The 25,000-nt window shown below is 35.3% G+C and overlaps 2 protein-coding genes across 9 annotated transcripts in view; both read right to left on the bottom strand.

The window, feature by feature from the left end:
• The window catches only part of Toll-9 (toll-like receptor 9), a 31,510-nt gene extending 17,295 nt beyond the window's left edge, over positions 1-14,215 (bottom strand). Inside the window, exons 1-4 of one of the 2 annotated variants that reach the window (XM_027358083.2) lie at positions 12,208-14,215; positions 3,339-3,519; positions 2,927-3,096; positions 1,892-2,014 (exon numbers count right to left, since the gene is read on the bottom strand). In XM_027358083.2, coding sequence (XP_027213884.2) covers positions 1,892-2,014; positions 2,927-3,096; positions 3,339-3,519; positions 12,208-13,305 — 1,572 coding nt within the window. In that variant the 5' untranslated portion in view covers positions 13,306-14,215. The remainder of the gene's footprint in view (positions 1-1,891; positions 2,015-2,926; positions 3,097-3,338; positions 3,520-12,207) is intronic. The other variant, XM_027358084.2, reaches the window with a different exon arrangement.
• An 8,278-nt stretch (positions 14,216-22,493) lies between these two features.
• Positions 22,494-25,000, bottom strand: part of LOC113806956 (uncharacterized) — a 44,657-nt gene continuing 42,150 nt past the window's right edge. For all 7 annotated transcript variants that reach the window (XM_070126672.1, XM_070126675.1, XM_070126674.1 and 4 more), the window contains one exon: positions 22,494-24,628. In XM_070126672.1, the coding sequence (XP_069982773.1) occupies positions 24,372-24,628 (257 nt within the window). In that variant the 3' untranslated portion in view covers positions 22,494-24,371. The remainder of the gene's footprint in view (positions 24,629-25,000) is intronic.

Below are 25,000 nucleotides of genomic sequence, written 5' to 3'. Positions count from 1 at the left end.
AATGATAATTACAGTGATGATAACCATCATCATCATTATCATTATCTTCATAGTGATAATGCTGAGTATTGCGTGGGAATGCAAAGTTAACCTTTTAGAAAAGTCTGGCAATAACATCCTAAAAACATTGATAAAACCCGTTTTGAGCAACTTTTCGAAAAAAGCAGGCCTAAAAGGCAAAGAGCGAGCAAGAAAGAATTTCACAAGTTAAGGAGAATTTAATCCTATGACTATGAACCAGTCTTATTATAAGCAGTATTGAATACTTACTTATACCCTTCCAAAGATTTGTAGGACTTTAATTCTATTTATGTGTGAACACCAGGTGTTTGTATAAAGGTCGGTCAACTAAACAATTAGTGTGGCCCAGCAAATGCAGATAGCTGTATTATGATTTTTTCTTATGTTGAATACCAAATTCCATTATCCTGTCTTGTTTTGAAACTCAGGAAAAATACATAAAAGCTTCGAGCGATTTGTAGGCTATCAACTCCTCTTGTGTAACTACCCGGCGTGTGTATTAGGTAGAGATAAATATCACCAAAACTGACATCGGGCCAACCATTGGGGCTTTCAGACCAGCCATCAGGGAGAGAGAAAGGATCTGGTAAGCTTTCTGGTACCTATAGAATACCTAAGTTTTTCAACATGACGTGTTTAGCAACTAAATCGAGAGATTTGCCCACCAGTGTTGTGCGCGTGCGCGAAAAAGCGTTTTGTTTTTGTTTTGATGACCGTCCCTATATACATTTATATATACATATGTGTATTCATATATATATATATATATATATATATATATATATATATGTATGTATGTATGTATGTATAAACGTTATACATAGTTTGACCGGATGCTTTCATCGTACACGAGTTTACGCTAATAAAGTTTTCTGACAATTCTTCCGGCTTATAGAAAACCAAGTCGTTTATGTATAACTAAAATATAATAGTTGATGAGGCACTGATTATGTTTTTCCACCTGATAGATAAGATTAAAATAGTAATGCAAATATTTCTCTCATTCTTATGGAAATGTAAATAACTATAATGCTTAATCTTCTCATGATCTGTGTCTCGCTAGTTGAGTTTCAACCTTTATGCACTTATATATATCGTTTCTAAAATGATCTAGCCTTTCTTCTGTATATAAAGTACTTTTTTTCCATTATATGTTGTAGGGTTTATTGTTCTAATAACGATACTTCATTATATCTATTTTTGTAAAAATCTTTTCTCTACTTATTTCCATTGAATGTTCCTCTTTTGTTTTGTGATATATATTTTGATCGTAATATGATGGCGATGATGTATTTATATGACTTGTCTGAAGAGCACAGCAACGATCTAACATCTTTTTTCGAGAGCTACAAGAAAATATCCTTTCCTACGCCGTAATCCCAACAGATGCATGTAAAATTAAGGGCATCAGAGCATAAAACTTAAGGGTATGTCAGTGTATTTCCCCTCTGATCTAGAAACCAAAAACAGTTATGAAAAAAGAACCTAAATGTAACCAACAAAACATGAAAAAAGAACCTAAATGTAACCAACAAAAATGAAAAAAGAACCTAAATGTAACCAACAAAAATGAAAAAAGAACCTAAATGTAACCAACAAAAATGAAAAAGGAACCTAAATGTAACCAACAAAAATGAAAAAAGAACCTAAATGTAACCAACAAAAATGAAAAAAGAACCTAAATGTAACCAACAAAAATGAAAAAAGAACCTAAATGTAACCAACAAAAATGAAAAAAGAACCTAAATGTAACCAACAAAAATGAAAAAGGAACCTAAATGTAACCAATACAAATGAAAATAGAACCTAAATGTAACCAACAAAACTTAACAAAGACATAATATTAGTCACTCCACGAGTACACACTCACCGCGTTGATCCTGCAATACTTGAGGTCGAGGTGAGTCAAGACCGGCATAATTGGGAAGGACGAATTGTCGAGGCAGGTGAACGTCGAGGAATGGAGGTCCAGGTTCTCTAAGGTGCCGTTCACCTGGGGGAGAGACACGGTGAGAGAGCTATGAGCTATGGTATTTTCTAGTGGTTATGATTTTCTCTCTGTCTGTTATCATTTTTTTTTTTTATGTCTCTGTCTCGTCTCTCTGTCTGCCTTTGTCTTTGTCTTTTTCTCTGTTTCAGTCTCTCTCTCTCTCTCTCTCTCTCTCTCTCTCTCTCTCTCTCTCTCTCTCTCTCTCTCTCTCTCTCTCTCTCTCTCTCTCTCTCTCTCTCTCTCTCTCTCTCCCCCCCTCTCTCTCCCCCCCCCTCTCTCTCCCTCTCCCCTCTCTCTCCCTCTCCCCTCTCTCTCCTCCCCCCCTCTCTCTTCCTCCCCCCCTCTCTCTCTCTCTCCCTCCCCCCTCTCTCTCTCTCCCTCCCCCTCTCTCTCCCTCTCTCCCCCTCTCTCTCCCTCCCTCCCCCTCTCTCTCCCTCTCTCCCCCTCTCTCTCTCCTCCCTCCCCCTCTCTCCCTCCCTCCCCCCCTCTCTCCCTCCCTCCCCCCCTCTCTCCCTCCCCCTCTCCCTCTCCCCCCCCCTCTCTCTCCCTCCCCACTCTCTCTCCCTCCCCCCTCTCTCTCCCCCCCCCCCCTCTCTCTCTTTCTCCCCCTCTCTCTCCCTCTCTCTCTCTCTCTCTCTCTCTCTCTCCACCTTTTTTTCTCTCTCTCCCTCTCTCTCTCCACCTCTCTCTCTCCACCTCTCTCTCTCCACCTCTCTCTCTCCACCTCTCTCTCTCCCCCTCTCTCTCTCTCCCCCTCTCTCTCTCTCCCCCTCTCTTTCTCTCCCTCTCTTTCTCTCCCGCTCTCTCTCTCTCCCCCTCTCCCTCTCTCCCGCTCTCTCTCTCGCTCTCACTAAACGGACATTCCATCTTTTACGAAAGTACATTTCCCTCGTCATCTTATCCTAGTGGACCTACCAAGGAGAGGGCTTTGGTCGGAACTGTCTGGTAGTTGTTGTTACCGAGGAACAGCTGTTTCAGGCGGCCAAGTGGTAGGAGAAGGTCCCTCAGCTCGGTCTCGTTGATGGCCCTGTTGCCGGTGAGGTCCAGGACTTCCAAGTTTGGTAGGTAGGACAAGGGCGATCCGTCTGTAGAGAGAGCGGAAAGATGGTGAAAACCCGTCCGTTATCCTAAACCATGTGCTTTTTCGGTTGTTTGCGTTTCGTGGGTACATTGTAGAACATAATTCGTCTTGATATAGTAATTTTGTCGAACAGTAGCGTAAATGTCATGATAAAGGATTCCAAAGGTAAGTATTAGTCCGTTTTTAGACATACTCAACAATTTAGAATAAAATATAAATCTCAAATGACAGCACAATCCAACTTACAAAATTCGTCGATATTGCAGTTCTTCAGATAAAGACTGGTGACATTGCTGTTCCTAAGAGGCTTGAAGAGCGTGTCTGGCAAGTAACACAAGGGGTTTTCGCTCAGCACGAAAGTCTCCAGGTAAGGCAATACTGTCTCGTTGTCTCCGACCGGCTGAGGCTGCACAAGATGAAGAGACAGCTGGGGCAAAGTTATTTCGGTATGTTTGCATGTCCTGTTATTGTGTTTTCTGGTAGGCTGTTTGAATGTCATGGTCTCTCTAGTAAGGATTTTCTGTCCGAATGAATTGTTTTGTGGATATTTACATTTTGTGTATAGGGTAAATGTGGTATGTTAGCAGCTACAGATTTTGCTCGGTTTTGAGTTAGAGTCTTCCCAACCTTTTTCATTCTGTGGCCCGTGGCCAATATATAATCTCCATGGCCCCGTTCAGTGACTGTCATCTTTTCATATTCTATTAGTATTTGTTCTGAATAGTGTAATGGTGCCAATGGCTGTAGGGCAAGAACACTTTATGGAAAGATTTCTATTTATTGATTTGTGAAAGATAATCATATGGAGGTACTGTAGGTGAGATAAAATTTATTTTAATTTGACGTCAAAAAATTTTATATTGCTCCATAGTACCCAGAAAGTACCCCATGGATCCCTTGGGGGCCATGGCCCCCGAGGTAGGGAATCCCTGGTCTGTATTATCTCAATTTAGTTATAGCTATAGTAAATAGCTAATAAACAGCTAAAACAAGAACATGAAGTCCTGAACCCAAATATAGTTACCAGGGTCGCACATCAAAGATTTCCTGTGACCCACCCCCGCTTATCCTAGAAGGTTAGAATTTCACATGCATAAAGTTATATTTTTCTATAGGTCATGTGTTGACTTCCAATCCTTAACTCATAACAAATTTCTGTTACAACGGTGAAGTCCGAAGTCTGCATCTGTAGCCATGGAGTGACCAGAAATCAATGCCTCATCATCTTAGAAACGTTTGCCTTTCAAAAATTTCACGGACAGAGAGAGGTGAAAGCCAGATGGTGCAAGGTTGGGGGAATAAGGAGGATGAGGAAGGATGTGCAGTCATAGAAGCACACTTCCATCTGGGCAATGTGAGAGTTGTGAACAGGGGCGTTGTCTTATAGGAAGCAGAGACCTTTAGTCCACGTTCTACACCTCTTGATTTGATAGCCTCCTGGAATTTCTGTAGCAGTGAAATGTAATAAGCTCCTGTAATTGCAAAACCTTTTGCCAATAAATCTATCATCACTACTACATGCTGGTCCTAAAAGACCGTGAACATGACCTTGCCTGTCGAGGGTGTGACACGTGCCTTTTTAGGGCTTGGTTAGTCAACGTACTTCCATTGTTCTGACTGGGTCTTAGTTTCTGGATCACAGTGATGGGCCCAAGTTTCATCCAGAGTAATTAAGTCTTCCTGGCTTTCTTACCAAATAGCTAAAAGAGCTTTGGAACAATGGACTCTTTCCTGATTCTAGAAAGGTATGAGGAGCCTGGGAACTCATTGAGCAGAGGACTTTTGCACATACAGATGGTCATGAATGATTTTGTCCACAGACCCAACGCCAATCTTGACATCTTGGACTAGCTGACGATCAGTAATACAGCGATCTTCCAAAATGTCATCCACTTAACCCTTTACCAGGCACACATTTTAATTACCTCATATATATACATATATTTAAGTGATCATATATGGTCATTCGGAAAGAGAGAAGGGGAGAGAGAGAGAGAGAGAGATGGGGGGAGGGATTCAGGGAAGGCGAAAGAGGGAGGTAGGGATGGAGAGAGAGAGAGAGGGAGATGTATGGTGTCCTCATCACTGTCAAACTGGGGTCGCTCTAGGGCATGAGCCGTTTCCACAGATCTCCGAGCACACGTGAACTGACGATGCCAATGGTTAACAACGTCATAAGATGGGCATCCTCCCTATAAGTTGCTTTCATTGCATCCAAGGTCTCTTGTGATGTGCGGGCATTCAAGTATCAAAACCTGATTATTGCTCGTTAATCTCCTTGTACCATTTTTAACCTTAATGCACCTTTACCGCTGCAACAGAAAGCTTCCTATGAGTTAAGGACCGGAAATCAATACATAATCTATAGAGATGTGTATCTTTATACATGTGTAATTTCAGCCTCCTAGAATAAGCGGTAGGGAAATATCTAGTGAGCGCTCCTCGTAGCTGCGTGCAAACAATTTGTATTTTATATCTGTTTCCTTATCCAGTCCTAACAATTTTCAACATCGTTTTTTCTTTCAGTCATAGAATAGTGTAACGTCAAAGCCCATGGGAAAATTATATACTGTACTTGATGCACCCAAGGATAAATGTAGGGGAAATATAGTAAAAAAAAAAAAAAATAATGAATTTAAAAAAATTATGTTTTTGACACACACACACACACACACACACACACACACACACACACACACACACATATATATATATATATATATATATATATATATATATATATATATATATATATATATATATATATATTACATATACTGGTATACACCATACTTTTATACTTGTGAGAAGAAATAAACTAAAAAAATAAAACATTAGCTATAATATAAAGTCGTACTGATGATACTCATGAAAAAAATATATAAAGGTAAAAGGTCTTCAATACGTAACGGTGTCGATAACCGTGAAAGGAAAGATAAAGTAGATTTTACATAACTCGAAATGAAAGCTAAGCACTTCTAGACAGAAAACGCTGAAACCTCATGACGAAGACGATGGAGAGTCATCAGTAGCTCAAGATAAAACAAAATACACTGATATTCTGGGCAAGGAGTAATAGGGTTAATGTGAAACGAAATCATTATGATGTCAATTACGGTGATGTTGAGGATAATAGTGTAGTTACAACTGTGAGAAAATTCTGCTCAGGATGACAATGATAATGAACAAATTATATAATTCTATAATAATGAGCATAGCAGTGATTGATCGAATGCAAAAAAAATGATAATGGTTATCATAACAAATGCAGCAAAAGCAATAATGGTTATGTAATAATCTTGATAAAAGCAAGGGTAATAATATCAATGATGGTAATAATGACAATAAAAATACCAGTAACAATAATGATAATAAGAAAAATAAATCTTAATCATCATGGTGATAATAATAAAGATAATAATAAGAGTTGATAATTAAAACAATAAAATCCATAATATTAGAAATCATAATGGTGATAATAATAATAACATAAATTGTAATGATGACATTAGTAATGATAATGATAATAGCAATAATAACAATAATGATGATTATAATAATGATAATAATGAATTGATAATTAGTATAATTTTTATTAGTTTCATTATCACTCTCATCATTATTATTATTACAGTTATCATAGAATTAGTAATAGTCTTTGTATTATCATTACCATTATTGTTATTATTATCATTACTATTATTATGTCAATATTCATTTTTTCATCATTATAGTTATCATTATCATTATTATTATTATTATCATTATTATTTGATTATTATTATCATTATTACCATTATTTTTTATTATTGTTTTTTATGGTAATTATCATCGTTATCACTATTATTATCATCATTATTCTGATTATTTCCAATGTTACCAATATTATCATTATTACTATTATCATTATTATTATTATTGCTGTTATTATTACTATCATTATTATTATTATCATTATTCTTATTATTATTATCGATATTATCATTATCATTATTATTATCATTGTTATTATTATTATTGTTAGCATTATCATTATTATTATCATCATTATTATTTATTATTATCATTTATCATTATCATTGTCATCATTATTATTATCATCATCATCATCATTATTCTTATCATTATCATTATCAGCATCATTATTTGCTTTATAATCATTTCTTATATCATTATTATTATTTTTGATAACTATTATCATTGTTATTGTTATCAATATCATAATTATCATTATCTTTAGCTTTAGCTTTATCATTATTACCATTGATGTTATTATCACTATTATCATTGCTATTATGATGATGAAGATGATGGTGAGGATGATGATGATGAGGAGGAAAAGGATAATGATAATGATAATATCAATTATAACAATAATAATATTGATACCAATAGCAGTGATGATTAGAATAATACCAATATTAATGATAACATCAAAGAAAATAGTGTCTATATGAATTATAATAATGATAAGAATAGTAAGAAAATATATATAAGGATTGAATCTTCATAATAGTAATTATAACATCAATGACGAAATAATGATAATGATAATGATAATATTAATAAAAATGTTAATAATGATGATATGATAATGATAACTTCAATAACAATAATGTTTACAATATCATTGATAACAATGATAAAAAGAGTAATATTGATAATGATATGAATAATAGAAACTACAATGAAAAGATAATGAAAAAAACTGTTATGATCAAAATGATGATAATGATAATACTAATATTGGTAATGCTGGTAGTTTTGAGAAATGTCAATAATGAAAGTAATAACATCAATTAAGATAATGATGATACTGATAAAATAATAATTATAACAAGAATGATAACATCAATAACAATAATGATAAAATGATTATTATTATAAAAGACTATAATAATAATAACAATAATGATAAAAAATAATGATAAAGATAATTACAATGCTGATGCTAAACATAATAGTTATAACTATAGTAATAGTAATAGTCACAATGATAGTAGAAATTATAATAATGATAATGATGAAAACGATAATAGTGATAATTATAATAACAATAATAGTGATAATAATGATAACAATAATCATGAAACAATAACAATACTAATTATAATGATAATAATAATAATAATAACAATAATAACAATGATAATGATAATAGCAATAACAATGATAATGATACTTATAACAATAATGATAAAAAGTAATGATAATAATAATAATAATAATAATAATAATAGTAACTAACAACATTAACAATAATAACAACAAAAACAGTAGCTGCATTGATAATAACAAACATAATAATCAGAAGAAAAAGAATGATAATGATGACAATAATAATGATAATGTTAATGGTAATAATAACAAATATATTAATAACAACTCCAATAATGATAATGACAGTAATGATAATGATAATAGTGATTATAATGATGATGATGACAATAAAAATATGATGATAATAATAATGATGATGATGATAATAATAATAACGATAACAATAATGATAATAATATTGATAATGATAATAAGGATAATAATAATAATAATAATAATAATAACAATAATGACAATGGTAATAATGATGATGATAATGATAGCAATAATGAGGATAATGATATGAACTTTTATAATGATGTAATGATTAATCATTAAGATACTAGTAAAGATAAGAATAAAAACAAAAATTATGACAATTATAAGAATTTTGATAATGCGACTAAGAAAAAGATAATGGTACTGATAATAGCAATAATAATAACAATAACAGCATTAATGATAATGATAATAATAATGTGAATGATATTGATAATAATGATGATGATAATAAAACATTAATAACATATTATCATTGATACTATTATCATTATTATTATTACTAATAATCATCATTATAATGATCATAATGACAATAACAATGGCAATGATAAAAGGAATATGAATAATCATTTTGAAAATAATTAACATTATTATCATTATCATTACCATCATTATAGTTATTATTGTCATTGTTATCGTCATCTTTATCATCATTGTTATCATAAAAAAATATTATTATAATGAAAGTAATAATAATAATAACAATAATAATGATATAACTAAATATAATGATTATGATAATAACAACGATAATGATAATAATAATGATGATAATGATAATGACAATAATAATAATGATAATAATAGTAATGATAATTATAAAAATAATAATGTTAATAATATTAATAACAATAATGATAATGATAACGATAATAATAATGATGATGATGATAATGATCATGATAATAATGATAATAACAATAATAGTAATAATAATAATAAAACAATAATAACAATCATAATAATTATTATTATTATAACAATGATATTAATAACAATAATAAAAAAATAATGATAACAATAATAATGATAATGATGATGATCATAATGATTCTTACTAATATTATGATTAGAATGATAATAATGATAATGAAAATACTACTACTGATAATAACAACAATAATAATGAAAATAATTATTATTATGATTTTAATAATTATGACAATAATGATAATAATAATAATAATAATAATAATAATAATAATAATAATAATAATAATAATAATAATAATAATAATAATAATAGCAATAATGATAATAATGATTAGAAGAAGAAGAAGAAGAAGAAGAAGAAGAAGAAATAGCAAATTTCATTATTGTCCATATCATGATTACTTTTTATGTTTATTAACAATAATGAATATATCAATGTTAATAACAATAAAATCATTCTAACAATTACCATTACTTCAATGAAGATTACACTCATCATCATTATTTTCACCATTATTATTATAGTTGTCATCAATATCATTATCGTTGATACAGACAATGTTACCTTTCTCATTATCATAATAGTCATCATTACTACTAATATTATTCATATAATCATTAATATCATTATTATCATTATTACGATTGCTTTCATAATTATTATCATAAGTATTTTCATTATTGTACTTACACTGTTACTTTTATTTTTATCTTCCTTATAGTTATGATAAAGGTAATAATGATAATGACAAATATAGAAATGATATTGACAAAAATAATTCCAATAATAATAACGAACAGTGATGAAAAAATAATAAGAAATATAAAACAATAATGTTGATAACAATTGATATTGATACTACTGCAAGTACTGCTGCTGATGATGATAATAATGATAATGATAATAATAACAGCAATGATGATGGTGATGATCATAATAATGATAGGTAATGATAATGCTAGTAATACTGATCAATAATAACAACAATGATAATAGTAGTAAAAATAGTAATAGTAATGCTAATGATAATCATAATAATGATGACAATGATAGTAATATTGATAATTATGATGATGATGACAGTAATCATAATAATCATGATAAAAATAGTAATGATAATAATAATAAATACGATAGTAATAATAATGATAATAATAATAATAAATACAATAGTAATAATAATGATAACAATAATAATAACAATAATGACAATTGTAATAGTAATCGTAAAAATTATAATAATAATAATGATAATAATAATAATAATAATAATAATAATAATAATAATAATAATAATAATAATGATAATAATAATAATAATAACAATAATAATAATAATAACAACAACAATTGTAATAATAAAACATAATAATGATAATAAGAATTATAATAAAAACAAAAGCTAATGATAACAATAACGATAAATAAATAACAATAGTAACAACAATAATGATACTATTATCCTTAATAAGAAATATAATTAAGTGCTAAAAATAAGAATAACAACGTCTGTGGAATATCAATAATGATAACAATAACAACAATAATATTAATTTCTATGATAATGCTAAGGGCAATGATAATAAAAATAGCAGCGATAATAATGATGATATGAACCCAATAATGATAACAATATTATGATGATAATAATAATATTAATGTTGATAATAATAATGATGATAATGATGATAGTAATAATGATGATGATAATGATGATGATAGTAATAATGAAAATGATAATGACAATGACAATAGTATCAAAAGTAATAATGATGATAATAATAATCATATTAATAAATATAATAATTATGATAATAACAGTGATAATGATAACAATAATTATGATGATAATAAGGATGATGATAATAATATAAATAACTATCATAATAAATATCGATATTATCATTATTTTCCTAATTATTACTAGTATTAGTTATTATTTTTTCCTAACATTGTTATCATTATTATTATCACTCTTGTTATTATCGTTATCATTACTCATATTACTATTAATTTTGTTATTATCATTATCATTATCTCTATTAAAATCATTATTATTATCATTATCTCTTTGATTATCATAATCACTTTTTTACTATGATTATTAGTACTATTTCATTAGTAGTATAATTTTTGTATTGCTGTCATTTTGATTATAATCATTATCATTTTTATTAGCATCAATATCATCATTATCATTATCCTTATCATTAGCATTGCTATTATCATAATCATTGCTATTGTAATTATTATTATTATTGAAATGAATGTAATTAGGTTAATGATCACGGATATGACGGTATTAGTAATGGCAAAATGTTATTAAGTGATCATAATAACTTTGATGCAGATGTTGTTGGCAAGGAAAAGAAAGATTATTATTAGTACCATCATTGTAATTACCATTATCACTACTTTTGCTATTTTTAGTATCATAATCCCTATAATCATTCTTCTTATTGTCATTGTTTTATTGCTTTTCTTTTGTCGCCAATACTATCATTATCAGTATATTTCTTTAATTATTATTCTTAACTTTAATTGTTGCTACATATCATCAGGTCTTTTATTGTGTCATTGTAGTTATCATATTTTCCAGAATTATCACGAACAGTATTCTTGCACGTCAACCATTTTCACCATTTTTATTGTATCTATCACTGTTATCATTGTTATCATTTGTATTCTCACATCATATCAGAAAAGGACAGTGAAAGGTGAAGGGACAGAGGCAAATATCTTATCAGTTAACACCGACAGGCAACTTATCCTAACAATGCTTGGACTGAAGGTACTCACTGGATAAGTTATTTGGTTGCTTCGAATGTTGAGTGTTTTGATGGTGTTCTGCTCAGCGAAGCCCCCCATGGAGTAGAAGGTGGTGACGAGGCTCCAGCTGGTGATGAAGTTGTTGTCGAGATGGAGGACCTCGAGTCCAGATACCCTGTTGAGGTTCCTGCCGTCGAAGACCTTGAGCATGCCGTTGGAGAAGTAGAGCGCCTTGAGGGACCTCGGGAGCGGGTCGAGGTTGGTCACCTGCACAATGGACGTCCCGCTGAAGTGCAGCGTTTCGATGTTCCTCGCGTGCTCGAACTCGGGGATGGACGTCATGTTGGCTCCGGTGCACATGACCTTCTTCTTCTGCCTCTCCGTGTAGTGGCATCCGTCAGGAAGGAGGCTGTCGAGGAGCTCTTCGTCGGGTTGGTCATCGGGGCTGAGGTTTGCTTCCATCGACCTAGAAAACTCCTCGAAGGCATCTGGGAAGACTACGTCAGGTGGCGCCGATCTGAACTCGCACCTGTTCTTCGCATGTGACGAACGGGTCTCGTTTTTGGCAGTATCACCCTTTTCCTCCTTTATTCTTCCCTTTCCTGTTGAAGGAAACGTGGGGTCTTCTGAGACCAAAGCGGATTCTTCTGATTTCTGAAAACTCTTAGTCGAGGAAAGGAAAGGGACTTGGTTCTTACTGGCTTCTTTTCTCTCTTGAGTCTTAGTCGTTGTTGTCAGGACCTCGTCAGTCATGGCGCTAGAGGTCAGCTTTTCTCCATTTTTGACCAATTCCTCCGTAGCTCTTTTCTCCGCTGCGTACCCATTGCCCCCCGCCTGACTGACATATAACACAGCATCGTTGTCGTATCTACCGTTTTCCGTCACTTTCACGTTCAAGGATAAGTCCAGCGTCCGCGGCACTTCTCTGACCGTTGCTTCCCCATGGCGTTCGTCAGACCCTTTGGAATCGGAAGGCCCTAAAAAATCGTTCTGAGACACCGGGGACTTGACCCTCCTGAGGCTGCTGTGAGGGAATCCCGACGCGCCCCTGATCGCCGCCCCGAGCGAGAGGGAGACGAGGACAACCAAGAGGCCGAACACCAGGGCAGTGAGTCTTGATACGAGCATGACGACCCGCAACACTTGGATGGTTATCTCACAGCCATGCAAGGATCTCTGGCTTCCTTGTATTACTTTTTGTGCAAATTATCAAGACTTGAATATCTCTCAATCTCCGAAATGTGTGAAATGTAACCACCCCATCCCTGGTTCCGCGTCTAGCATGCTTCCTTATGGCTTTGGCTTCATTATGAAACAATGGCGGAGTTAAGTAACCAAAAAAACAACAAAAAAAAGTGAAATGTTTACTGTTTATCGTTCCGAGTTATCAGCACTCGTTACTTATCAGCTACTATCATCGACTAGTTATCACAAACCAGATGGACCTGTCATCTGTGACGAGCTTGTCAGGTTCGGGTTGGGTGATGGGGTTAATTTGAACCTTATCTGTGGCTGTCTATTTAGGGGAACGAAGCACGAGAATCACATAGCATTTAAATGAGCAGTTTATGGGTTATTTTAGCATATGACAAAACTGATGTTAAGTATGCTTAACAACCTAATATTCGCACTGATGTCTCTAGAGTAAGGTATCGCACTGTGTTTATATCACAAAATGCCATTCATAAACGCATTTGAATTTATCCTCAGAAATATTGCAAGTCCTTTGGCTTGTATTTCAGTGTCACATTGTCTTTTTTGTTGTTGTTTTCGTGATGAACTAATATTTTGTCTCTCTAAGACCCGAGGGCACAACAGGAAAATCAACCGTACAGGTTAACAAAGCCGCCTTAGCGAATTCGTACGACCCAGCTTCCACGCGCCGTCGCTCGAGTCCAGGGAGGGAGTCCAACGAAGGAGTCCAGGAAGGCCCTCAGCGCGGAACCTCACGAGTCATCGAAGGGCAGGCAGCGCGCGTGTAGATGCACTCCACGCGAAGCACGAGTCACGATGGACACTGGCGCAGCGAACTCCCGCAGAGGTGAGGCCGGCACTGATAATGAAAGGGCTTATCTCTTGAAACATATCCTTATCTGTGTATTGGTTATGTGCATGGGAGGCAGCGCAGCGTCGCGGCCAGGACTACTGCCAGGGGGGGAAGGGGGGGGGCGATAAACATTTTTTTTCTCTCTCTTCATTTTATCTTGTTTTCTGCCTCTGCTTTAACTTTATCTCTAATTCTGTGTGATGAAATAATACCCATTTCAGACCGTGTTTAGGACTTCTGTAGCATATTTTCCCACTGTTTTTCACGCATTGCTCTCCTCCAGCAAATCTGATAATCCCACTAAGCTCATCAAGATAGTACAGTATGACTAATTCCCTAAGATACAATTGGGACGAACGTAAGAAGAAGAGAAAACGAACCGCACACCACATTCGTTCACGTCTACAAATTTTTCGGAATCCCTGCAAGTTCTACACTGCAAACCGTAGGCCTACATTAGTCTCCCATAACGCCTCTCGTCAACCCAACGCCGCCTTATTTGGTTGCTTCTCGAAGGGGAAAAAAAATGTGACCGTACGAATGAGTATGAATTCGGCTCATGAAATACGTTAATGATGTAAAATATACGTTCTACGAAACGGTTACTGACGTAAAGGAAATATACGTTTTATGAAGCAGACTCTGTGTAGAAGGAATTCACAGAAAGAACAAAACGTACTCAGTTAAGTAAACTCTTTGACCTCTTATGTAACTTTCTGCCGTGTTATCCGTATCTCCATAATTAATTGGGATATGCAGATATGAATCATTTCTGGCTTATATAGTTTATTTAGATAAGTCTGTTTGAAAAATGAATGTAACTTTAATATAGATTTCAACAATACCATCACATTCTCCGTCTCATTTCTAGACCATTAAGGCTAAAATAATAATAATAATAAAATAAAAAATAAAATATTTGGGACGGTTCTAGAAATCTTACTGAAACAGTTACTTCATGCTGCCTTTGATATCACATGGCCAGTGAAAACAGTTTACTCGTGACTTCAACACTTAACAAGGAAACATATTTTCTGGATTGAATGTCAGCTATTTAAGGATGCCGTTTGTTACCAGGTGGCAACACACTGCGAAATCAGCTGTCTTTGATAAACATGGCAATGGATACGAAGAGTACATACAGTACTTGTATGTCATAAGAAAAAAGTGCTTCTCTCTCTCTCTCTCTCTCTCTCTCTCTCTCTCTCTCTCTCTCTCTCTCTCTCTCTCTCTCTCTCTCTCTCTCTCTCTCTCTCTGTCTCTCTCTCTCTCTCTCTCTCTCTCTCTCTCTCTCTCTCTCTCCGTGTATGTGTGTGTGTGTGTGTGTGTGTGTGTGTGTGTGTGTATGTGTGTGTGTGTGTGTGTGTGTGTGTGTGTGTCTGTGTGTGTTGTGTGTGTGTGTGTGTGCGTGCTTTTGAGTTTATAGATAGACTATCTATATAGATAAACAGATGGACATGTAGACAGACAAAGAGATGCACTGAAAGACACCCAAGTTGATACACGGATAGATAGACAAATAGATACGGGGACAGACAGACAGACCAGACGTCATAAATCCAACGAAGAAGCCCCACCACTCGGCGTGTGAACTGCGACTCTCCATTGGCTGCGAAACAATGAATCGCAGTGGATAGTATAAAAAAATTCTCTTTGTTTGTTTGTTTATTTGTTCGTGTATTTGTTTGTTTATATTTTTCATTTTTTGTTTATTTGTGTATCTATTTATTTGTCATTTAGTCACGCACGCACGCACACGCACATTTGGGATTAAAAATAAAGTTTGTGATTCTGTGGCATCCTTCCGTCAATAAACACATTTTGCTAATTAGAACTCCATAGCAGGAGCTAAACCTTGCAACATTGTTTTTATCATATCTTATCTCAGTTCCACCCTATAACATTACGTATGTAGGACAAAAAAAATGATTAACTGGGACCGAGGCGGAAAAAGCGGGAAAAAAATAACAAATGAGTTACCAAACGTATTTTTGTTTGCCCTTTTTTGTCTTATTTACAATTTTGCTTTGTTTTTTCTTTCTATTAAATATTTTATATTTGTTGTCCATACGCTTGCAATGCTTTACGGAACAGCCTTGTTTTACGTTTATTAGATAACTGCTTTGTTTTGAGATCTCAGAACACGGACTCTCCACCACAGAAAACGGGACGCGCCCTAATATGGCTGTACCGCATCTGCGCAACAAAATTCACAACACGATAATATAGAACGTGTTATGTGATGTTATTCCCAATTCCGTCAAGATGACTGTGCAATGTCTAGGAACTTCAATAATATTACTTCAATAATATTTCACCGCCTGTCATGTCAAGAAAGATGGAGTACTTCCTGTTATTTTTCCTGAATTTGCCTCTTACTCTTTGATAAGATATAACGGTACATATAATGGAGGTGGTAAGTGGTAAAAGTTTCCGTATATGATTATTAAGAAGAAAACGGAAGAATCCATAGTGTGAGATATGTATAAGTGAAAATTGTTTCATAATGATAACAAACAATCTGCGTAACCTGATATTTTTCGCACTGTTGTTTTTTTTTCATTTTTTTCTTTTTTAGTATCATTACGTAAATAACATACACGCAAGCAAGAACTGTTATCTTCCTAACCCTTAATACCTTGATAATTCCCAAGTTTAACGGGCGATCTACTGATAACGGCTTAACGAGACAAATCTCTCGCCATAGTTATCCATCCTGAACATTTTTTTTCTTTTCAAAATAATGACAGGATTTCCAAAAGCCATCGAGCGAAATTCCAAGAATTAAAACTTTCATTCTGTTCTTAAGAGGAAATTCTTGGTTCTCTGTTCCGTTTCCATTGATAAAGAGTGACGTATTCCTTTCCCTTATCCAAGGAATATATAGTATATAATGGATGGATATCTTGTCCTTATCGCTCTCTGACGTCATCGCCATTGACGTCGGAAATTTTTCATTCATTTTGGGTGATTGATCGTAGTATTCAGGGGATATAGGCGTGTTAACGTTTGGATCAGAAGGATTTTTACTATCTCTTCTCTCTCTCTTTCATTCTTAATTTCCCTCTCTCTTTCTCTCTCATTCCCTCGCTTTCTCTCTCTCTCTCTCTCTCTCTCTCTCTCTCTCTCTCTCTCTCTCTCTAACTCTCTCTCTCTCTCTCTCTAACTCTCTCTCTCTCTCTCTCTCTCTATCTCTCTCTCTCTCTCTCTCTCTCTTTCCCTCACTTTCTCTCTCTCTCTCTCTCTTTCTCTCTCTCTATCTATCTATCTGTCTATCTGTCTATCTCTCTCTCACTCTCGTATTCTCTCTCTCTCTCTCTCTCTCTCTCTCTCTCTCTCTCTCTCTCTCTCTCTCTCTCTCTCTCTCTCTCTCTCTCTCTCTCTCTCTCTCTCTCTCTCGCTCTCTCTCTCTCTCTCTCTCTCTCTCTCTCTCTCTCTCTCTCTCTCTCTCTCTCTCTCTCTCTCTCTCTCTCTCTCTCACACACACACACACACACACGCACACATACACACAGTTCTAATTGTAGCAAACCAAAGCTTAAATATTAATCATAACCGCTTATTGCACGCGTGGGTGTGATCTAGTCGTCCCCTCGCATCGTGCAACATCAGACATACATGCATGTTCAGACCACGTGGTCAGACCCAGGCCATTGACTCATGCCACGTGGTCAGACCCAGGCCATTGACTCATGCCACGTGGTCAGACCCAGGCCATTGACTCATGCCACGTGGTCAGACCCAGGCCATTGACTCATGCCACGTGGTCAGACCCAGGCCATTGACTCATGCCACGTGGTCAGACCCAGGCCATTGACTCATGCCACGTGGTCAGACCCAGGCCATTGACTCATGCCACGTGGTCAGACCCAGGCCATTGACTCATGCCACGTGGTCAGACCCAGGCCATTGACTCATGCCACGTGGTCAGACCCAGGCCATTGACTCATGCCACGTGGTCAGACCCAGGCCATTGACTCATGCCACGTGGTCAGACCCAGGCCATTGACTCATGCCACGTGGGTCTCGGGTTGGGTTTCTCGTCTTCACACCCCTCTGCCACTTCCTCAAACACTAACCATCCGCCGGTTTATTGACCATCGTCAATAAACCCAAAATTTAGAATTTGTGAATCATATACTTTATACTTCTCAATATGCTTATATACATCAACATAGAGAGAAGTATCATTAGTATTAGTAATGACAGGGCACATATCGCTTGTATATAAAATGAAGAGCAAGGGGCCAAGAACACTACCCTGAGGAACCCCAGAAGACACATGGGAATACGAGCTAAAACTGCCATGAACATGAACATGCTGTTAACCAGTTTTTAAAAAATCAGTTAAAATACTTAAAACCTTACCACGAAAGCCAACAGATTGCAATTTAAAAATCAACCCCTTATGATTAAGTGTCAAAAGCTGCACTAATACCCTGAGAGACAAGCCTTGACTCATGACACTTATCTAAAGCATTACATTACATTATATAAGTAATGCAACATTACAACCGAGCCCCTTTCTAAAACCAAACTAGAAGTCTGAAAGAAATGGTCTCAAATATACGGAAAGACACTTGACCAGCAAACGTTCAAAAACCTCATATAAAGTTGGTGTAATTGAAATAGGCCTATATTCAGTTGGTGAAGACTGTAGTGGGCCCTTGGAATAGGAGTGACATTACTTAAGTTCTAGCACTCTGAAAATGCTCCATTACGAACTAAAGGGTTACAGCTAATTTAGGAGCTAATTGACCACTTAGTCTTTCTTTATTAAAGAAAACAAGCCATTAGGCTCTACTACACCATATGCGTCTAATTCTGAAAACAAATACTTGATTTCAGACGACCTGAAATCATATGAATTAATGCATGGTAATGGGTGACTTGAAAGAGAAAGTTCAATATCTTCAAAACTTACCATCAGGTTTCATTAAAGGAGAAGTAGAGGACTTAACACCAGACAACGACGGAGGAGGAGGAGAAAGAGAAGAAGGGGGAGTGGATAGAAAGAGGAGGTGATGTGGGAGGAGAAAGAAGAGGTGGAGGAAGGGGAGAAAGAGGAGGTGGTGTGGGAGGAGAAGAGGAGGAGGAAGGAAGAAGGGGATGAGGGTAGAGGAGGAGAAAAAGGAGCAGGAAGGAAAAAAAGAGAGGGTGGAGATAGAGGTGAAGGAAGAGGAAGGAGGGAAGAAAGAAGGAGTGGAGGTAGAGGGGAAGGAGGAGGAGGTGGAAGAGTACCGGGGGAGGCAGATCATCATTCACCATTTATGAGGCTGTGACGCTTCTGAGAGAACTCTCAAAAGATCATTATCTTCAGCTTTAGCCTCCTTATAAACATGAATTGCTCTATTTCGCATGGCAACATAATCCTCCCAACAATGACAAATACGATTAGCAGACCAGAGAGCGTTGGCAACATGTTTGTCCTCATAAGCCTGGTGACAGAGTTCATTAAACCATGTTATATCATGTGAATGACATTTAGGAGTTTTACTAGGTACAAATCTCATGATTTCCAACAATAATAGATTTAAAGCTTTAACAGGACCTGTCTAGTTGGAGGAAAATCTGATATTGGGAAGTGAAGCTCGGTCTTACAAGCTTTACTACGGTGGTCGGAGAAACCTGTTGGCGCAATGGATTCTGCATTTAATATCTCTCTCACATCAGTTAATACAGTGTCCAAGAGATTCCACTCCTGCGAGTTGCACCACGGACAAACTGCTCACACCCAATTACATCTGAAAAAATCTAAGGTAAAAAAGCCATGCCGGTCAGTTGGGGACACAGAATGCAGCGTCTCGGTAGTGAGCAATAAAATCTATGAAAATACAACATTATTTAATGGAATGGAATGAATGGAAATCTGCGAAGTCGGCAAACAATGACAAATACTGTCATCGGAGTTGGGACTTTTATAGAGTAAAGACGTAGAAATTATGAAAAAGACTACACACAACCATGCATTTACGACAACCACATTCATACCACGTAAAACAACTCGCATTAAACCCAACCCTAGAATATAAACACAAACCCTGAGGTCGAGGCAGAGAATTCCTACGTAGCAACAAGAGGTCATCAAGATTAGGTAAAAGCAACCCTGATGTGTGTCTCATGTCTGAAGGCGCCGGCGTGGCATACGTGAACCGCAAGGCTGGCACTGTCAAATGACCTTTCAGTGATGAATTGAGAGGGCCTAAGAGCTGCAGTGGAATGAATGGCTGATGAATAATTAATTAATGTATGTAAGCGTGCGTGTGCGTGTGCTTGTGTGTGTGTGTGCGTAATATATATATATATATATATATATTATATATATATATATATATATATATATATGCATATGTATATATATATATATATATATATATATATATATATATATATATATATATATATATATATACAGCACATATATGTATGTATGCACACGCACACATATATATGTATATATTTATTTATGTATGCATTTGTGTTCATGTATGCGTGTGCCTTCAACACAGTAAGCTGTTGTGAACATTAAAGAGACTTTTGGGAGAAATTTCTTTAAAAAATGAATGTACTTATGACACTTATGTACACTGAGGATATCTCTGCGATGAATGCTAAACAATTGATTGGTAGAATGAGATAAGATGAGATTAATGGAGAAAAAAACTAAAGTGGCTTGCTGTGTACGTGCGGTCAAAAAGCGTAATGGCAGAGAAGTAAAGGCAAAGTAGAAAATAAATTCGGTTTTGTACAAGAAACCTATCAACAGGTGCGTTATGATTTAGGTAAAGATGCAGTGTATTAAGCATGTTAGTCCTTCACTGAGTTCTAGAAAGTTCTAGTATCCTATGTTTTCATGTTAAAAGCAGCATAAGATCTATGAGCCTGAACTATGACCAGCGCCAAGATATTCGTACTAGATTTGGCAACAGTGTCCCTCCTGGACGAGATATGTCCATTATAATTTCAAGAACTTAGATAGGTAATCGAAAAAGAGGAAAATTGTGTAATTGAATTTATGTTAAAAATATTAGACATGTTATCGAACACATAAAAAAGTCTTGAACGTAAAAGTGGGTTGGAATATTAAACTAAACACTATCCTGTGTTTTGCTGAGAACGACTTGTTAACAGTCATGAGATTATCCTTGAAAACTTCACACGAAATATCATTGATGATTTACCTTTTTGTTTGTCTTGCAAAATAAAAAGGAAAATATCAAAGTAAATCATTACAAAGACGTTTAGAAATATTTAGCGTTTTGCGATGGCTCAGTTCACGTAGAAGAGCAGCGCCTCACTACGGCTGACGAAGCTAGATAGAGCATATACTATATCTAGAAATCTATTACTACCGCGTGGACGTAGAATTCTAGAAGTCTGCATACGCCATACATCCTGCTGTTTGCTGGTCGGGTATGACCAATAATGTTAATTAAATCATCTCTACTCAAGTATATTTCATTATAAGCATCGTTTGCCAGAGTCGAAAAAAACATATTTTACAAATTCAAATCCTTATACCGGTACAATGTCCGTTTTACATTCATACTTGACATTTCTTTTTAATTATCAAAAGCACACATATGGCTTCGTTAGTTAAACATAAGGGTGAAATTTGGTAAGACAAAAGACAAATGTTACTTTCACACGAAAATGAAACTCATGATGGCTGATTGATTGCAAGAATATTGAGATAAAATATGTTGTGTAACACCGTATGCAACACAAGTAGGAAGTAATGATGAAAAAAGTGACTGGGAAACCTTTCATTTTTTCAGTTTTGTATTTTAGCAAGTATTGATTTAAGAATGACAACTCGACCACATGATTATTAAAATAGTTGTACTGGATGAGATAATACATATATAATCGTCCTGTTTTGTTGTGTTTTTTTTTTTTTTGACGTTTAGTTTATTCATATTTAAATTTGAAAACGGTAGATTTTTAAATGTTTAGGTTTAAATCTAAACGTAAATACAATGTAAAGGTATTTTAGACAAAAAAAATACAAAAAAATAGAATAATAAACGAAAGATTGTTGTCACTTGTGTCAAATCAAGAATCATTCCTAATGGTTTTAAAAACTTTATTTACTCATGTTTGGATTAACCCAAAATCATTCATTCATTGTCAATCCTGCTGTATGAATCAAGAAATAGTAACTGTAATATATGGATACATTTTTTTTTTTTTTTAATGGATATCCTTCTTATATATCATAAGGTATGTTAGTTATCATATGATTAAGGAAGAAATAAAACTAGGTAGCATTAGCAGAACATTTTAATTCCATTTATATAAAATTCTTTCCTCGATTGTAAAACATTGGGGGTGAAATATCGCAAATTATGGCAGCACCAAAAACGTAAATATGGAATAAAGTGAAAATATGAAAGAAAACGTCTTACAGTCGTACCCCTAAAATTAAGGGTAAACTTGCATATTTAATATCGACATAACCACGTGAAATACACCTGATGTCATTACCTTTTTTGTTTTACTTTTCTTGCTACAACCTTCAGTCTTTCGTTTTCTTGAACCACACTAATAAATAACATATAAATACCATACTTCCGAGGGTTAAAATGGAGACATAACATTAGTCCTCGCATATTTTTGGCCATCCTAAAAAGCCTTGGCTGAACGTCTTCCATCACTTAAACCAATTTATTGCACAGATATGATGTTGCAGATAGTGCATTCCCTTTGATGGTGAAATGGTGTAATATGCATGATGGATTGTGCGTAAATTTATGTATTTGTTTCTTCCGTATCTAGGGAAAAACAAAGATAAATTACTTTACTCCATAGATCTAGTGTAACGATAAGCCAAAAATATATTTATAACATTGCAACACATGGATCTTAAAGCACGTAAAACCAAAGGTCATCTGCATTCTATCCGCTACTTGATAAAATTTGCGCTAAATCACAGTTGAGCACACAGAATCGCAAATTACAAAGAATGAGAACAAATGAGAACATTCCCGCAATATCCCCTCCCCTGCCCCCACCCTTACCCCCGCCCCTATCCCTCACCCACTCCCGAAAAAAGAGACCAGCTTTGAAACCGCATTTTGGGACTGCGGTCTCTAACTCACACTTTTATTTTAAATACATGCATACTTTCATTTTTTTATCTCTTTCTTTCAAGTCTACTGATCATACTGACGGGAACGAACTCTGTTTTTATACAAATATTTCGTTATATCTGACGGTAGCTGGCATATGCTGTTCTCCTATACTACTTGTTGCGTTTCTTAAAAGAAGTCCTAGAATCAAAAATATTTTCGAATCCCAAAATATAGTATGATCTGTATTCTCTCTTTTTTTCTAATGATCACAGTTAACATCCCTTATTTCGTTCACTTATCACAAAAAGGCTGATGGAACAAAAACAATGTCAGCCTCTGTTTTACCTAATTACCCTAATTCAACAGCACGTTACCTATCGTCTTACGTTTTCTATTTTTCTTTCTGAATTAGCAAAGAGAAGGCAAGAAAAAAAGCGAAATAAAAGACCTGGAATTATCAGCAAGTATAAGAAATGAGAGAGTTCCGACATTCATCGAATTTCCCAGAGTGAAAAAAGGAGGCGTAGATAAATCGTCTGCCTCATCATGGCACCTCGCGCGGCGATGTCCGATGTAAACAAAGAAAACAAATGAACATCAGATTTCAGGTGAAGGCAGAAATAGCGGTCACTATTGCAAATATTCCTCGGGAAATATCACTCGGTTCCTGTGAATGCGAGTCTTTGTCATAGAACGAATGACAGTTGTTAATTTGTGCCCTTTTTTGAAGAAAATTCGATGTTTTTCATGAAAGGCAAGACTCATCGGGCGTTTTCTTCGTTTTCTTCTATTTTTGGCTCGCATTATTACGTCGTCTGGGTACGAATAAAGTTCCCTTTTCTTATAGAGTGACAAATTGATCTTGACACAGTGAGATCTTTACATGAAATCCTTATACGCATTGTCATTTACTTATTTCTCTTAATAAAACATATGGCAGTTTGTTTTTTATAATAAAACATACGGCATTACTTATAACATTGCAAGTTATATTGTATTTAACGTAATGTGACATGGCTTAAATATTTGCTTTGTCAGTAATAAAATGTTTACTAAGCGATGACTTAAATGCTTTACTGCAGAGTCCATAATGCCTTTTCCTTGCTGGACGCCTCGACGCCACACTGCCTCCCGAGCTGGGCCATGTTGGTCGAGTAGGACTTGACGAGCCGGTCCTTGTAGCGATACATGGAGACGTCGGTCGTCCGGGGGTTCCTGACGCAGTCGTCGCCGCCGAACTCGCAGACGCGGTAGTGGTGCAGGAAGGCCACCTCGTTGGGGACGTTGAGCGTGCCTTTCCCGGGGAGGAATTCCCAGACGAAGTGGTTTCCTGCAGGAAAGAAGAGTTGCGGAAACTTATCTTTAAATGATAGCGGGGAAAATACACACAAGAAAACAGATGTCACAGGATATACATGGGAAACCCTCTTTCAATGAGGAACAAATATGAGACACAAAATACATGTCCATCTAAGAAACGTACATAAAAAAGAATTGTACCGAAGAGCTAGCTTGTGATCTTGCCTACCATAACACTGTTACCAACGGAAAGAAAATACTCATTCCTTTATCTCTGCAGTGAACAGACATCAGAGGATTCACCTAAGCCCAGATCAGGTAGAATAACCCTAACAAAGCAGCCGCTGAGAACTACCGGTTTTGCTGACCTGTCTAAAATATGTCTCGTACGCATTCGAAGCTT

The sequence above is a fragment of the Penaeus vannamei genome, chromosome 10 (genome assembly GCF_042767895.1).
Source record: "Penaeus vannamei isolate JL-2024 chromosome 10, ASM4276789v1, whole genome shotgun sequence".
Classification (NCBI taxonomy): domain Eukaryota; kingdom Metazoa; phylum Arthropoda; class Malacostraca; order Decapoda; family Penaeidae; genus Penaeus; species Penaeus vannamei.
This window is presented reverse-complemented; position numbering and strand designations above follow the sequence as displayed.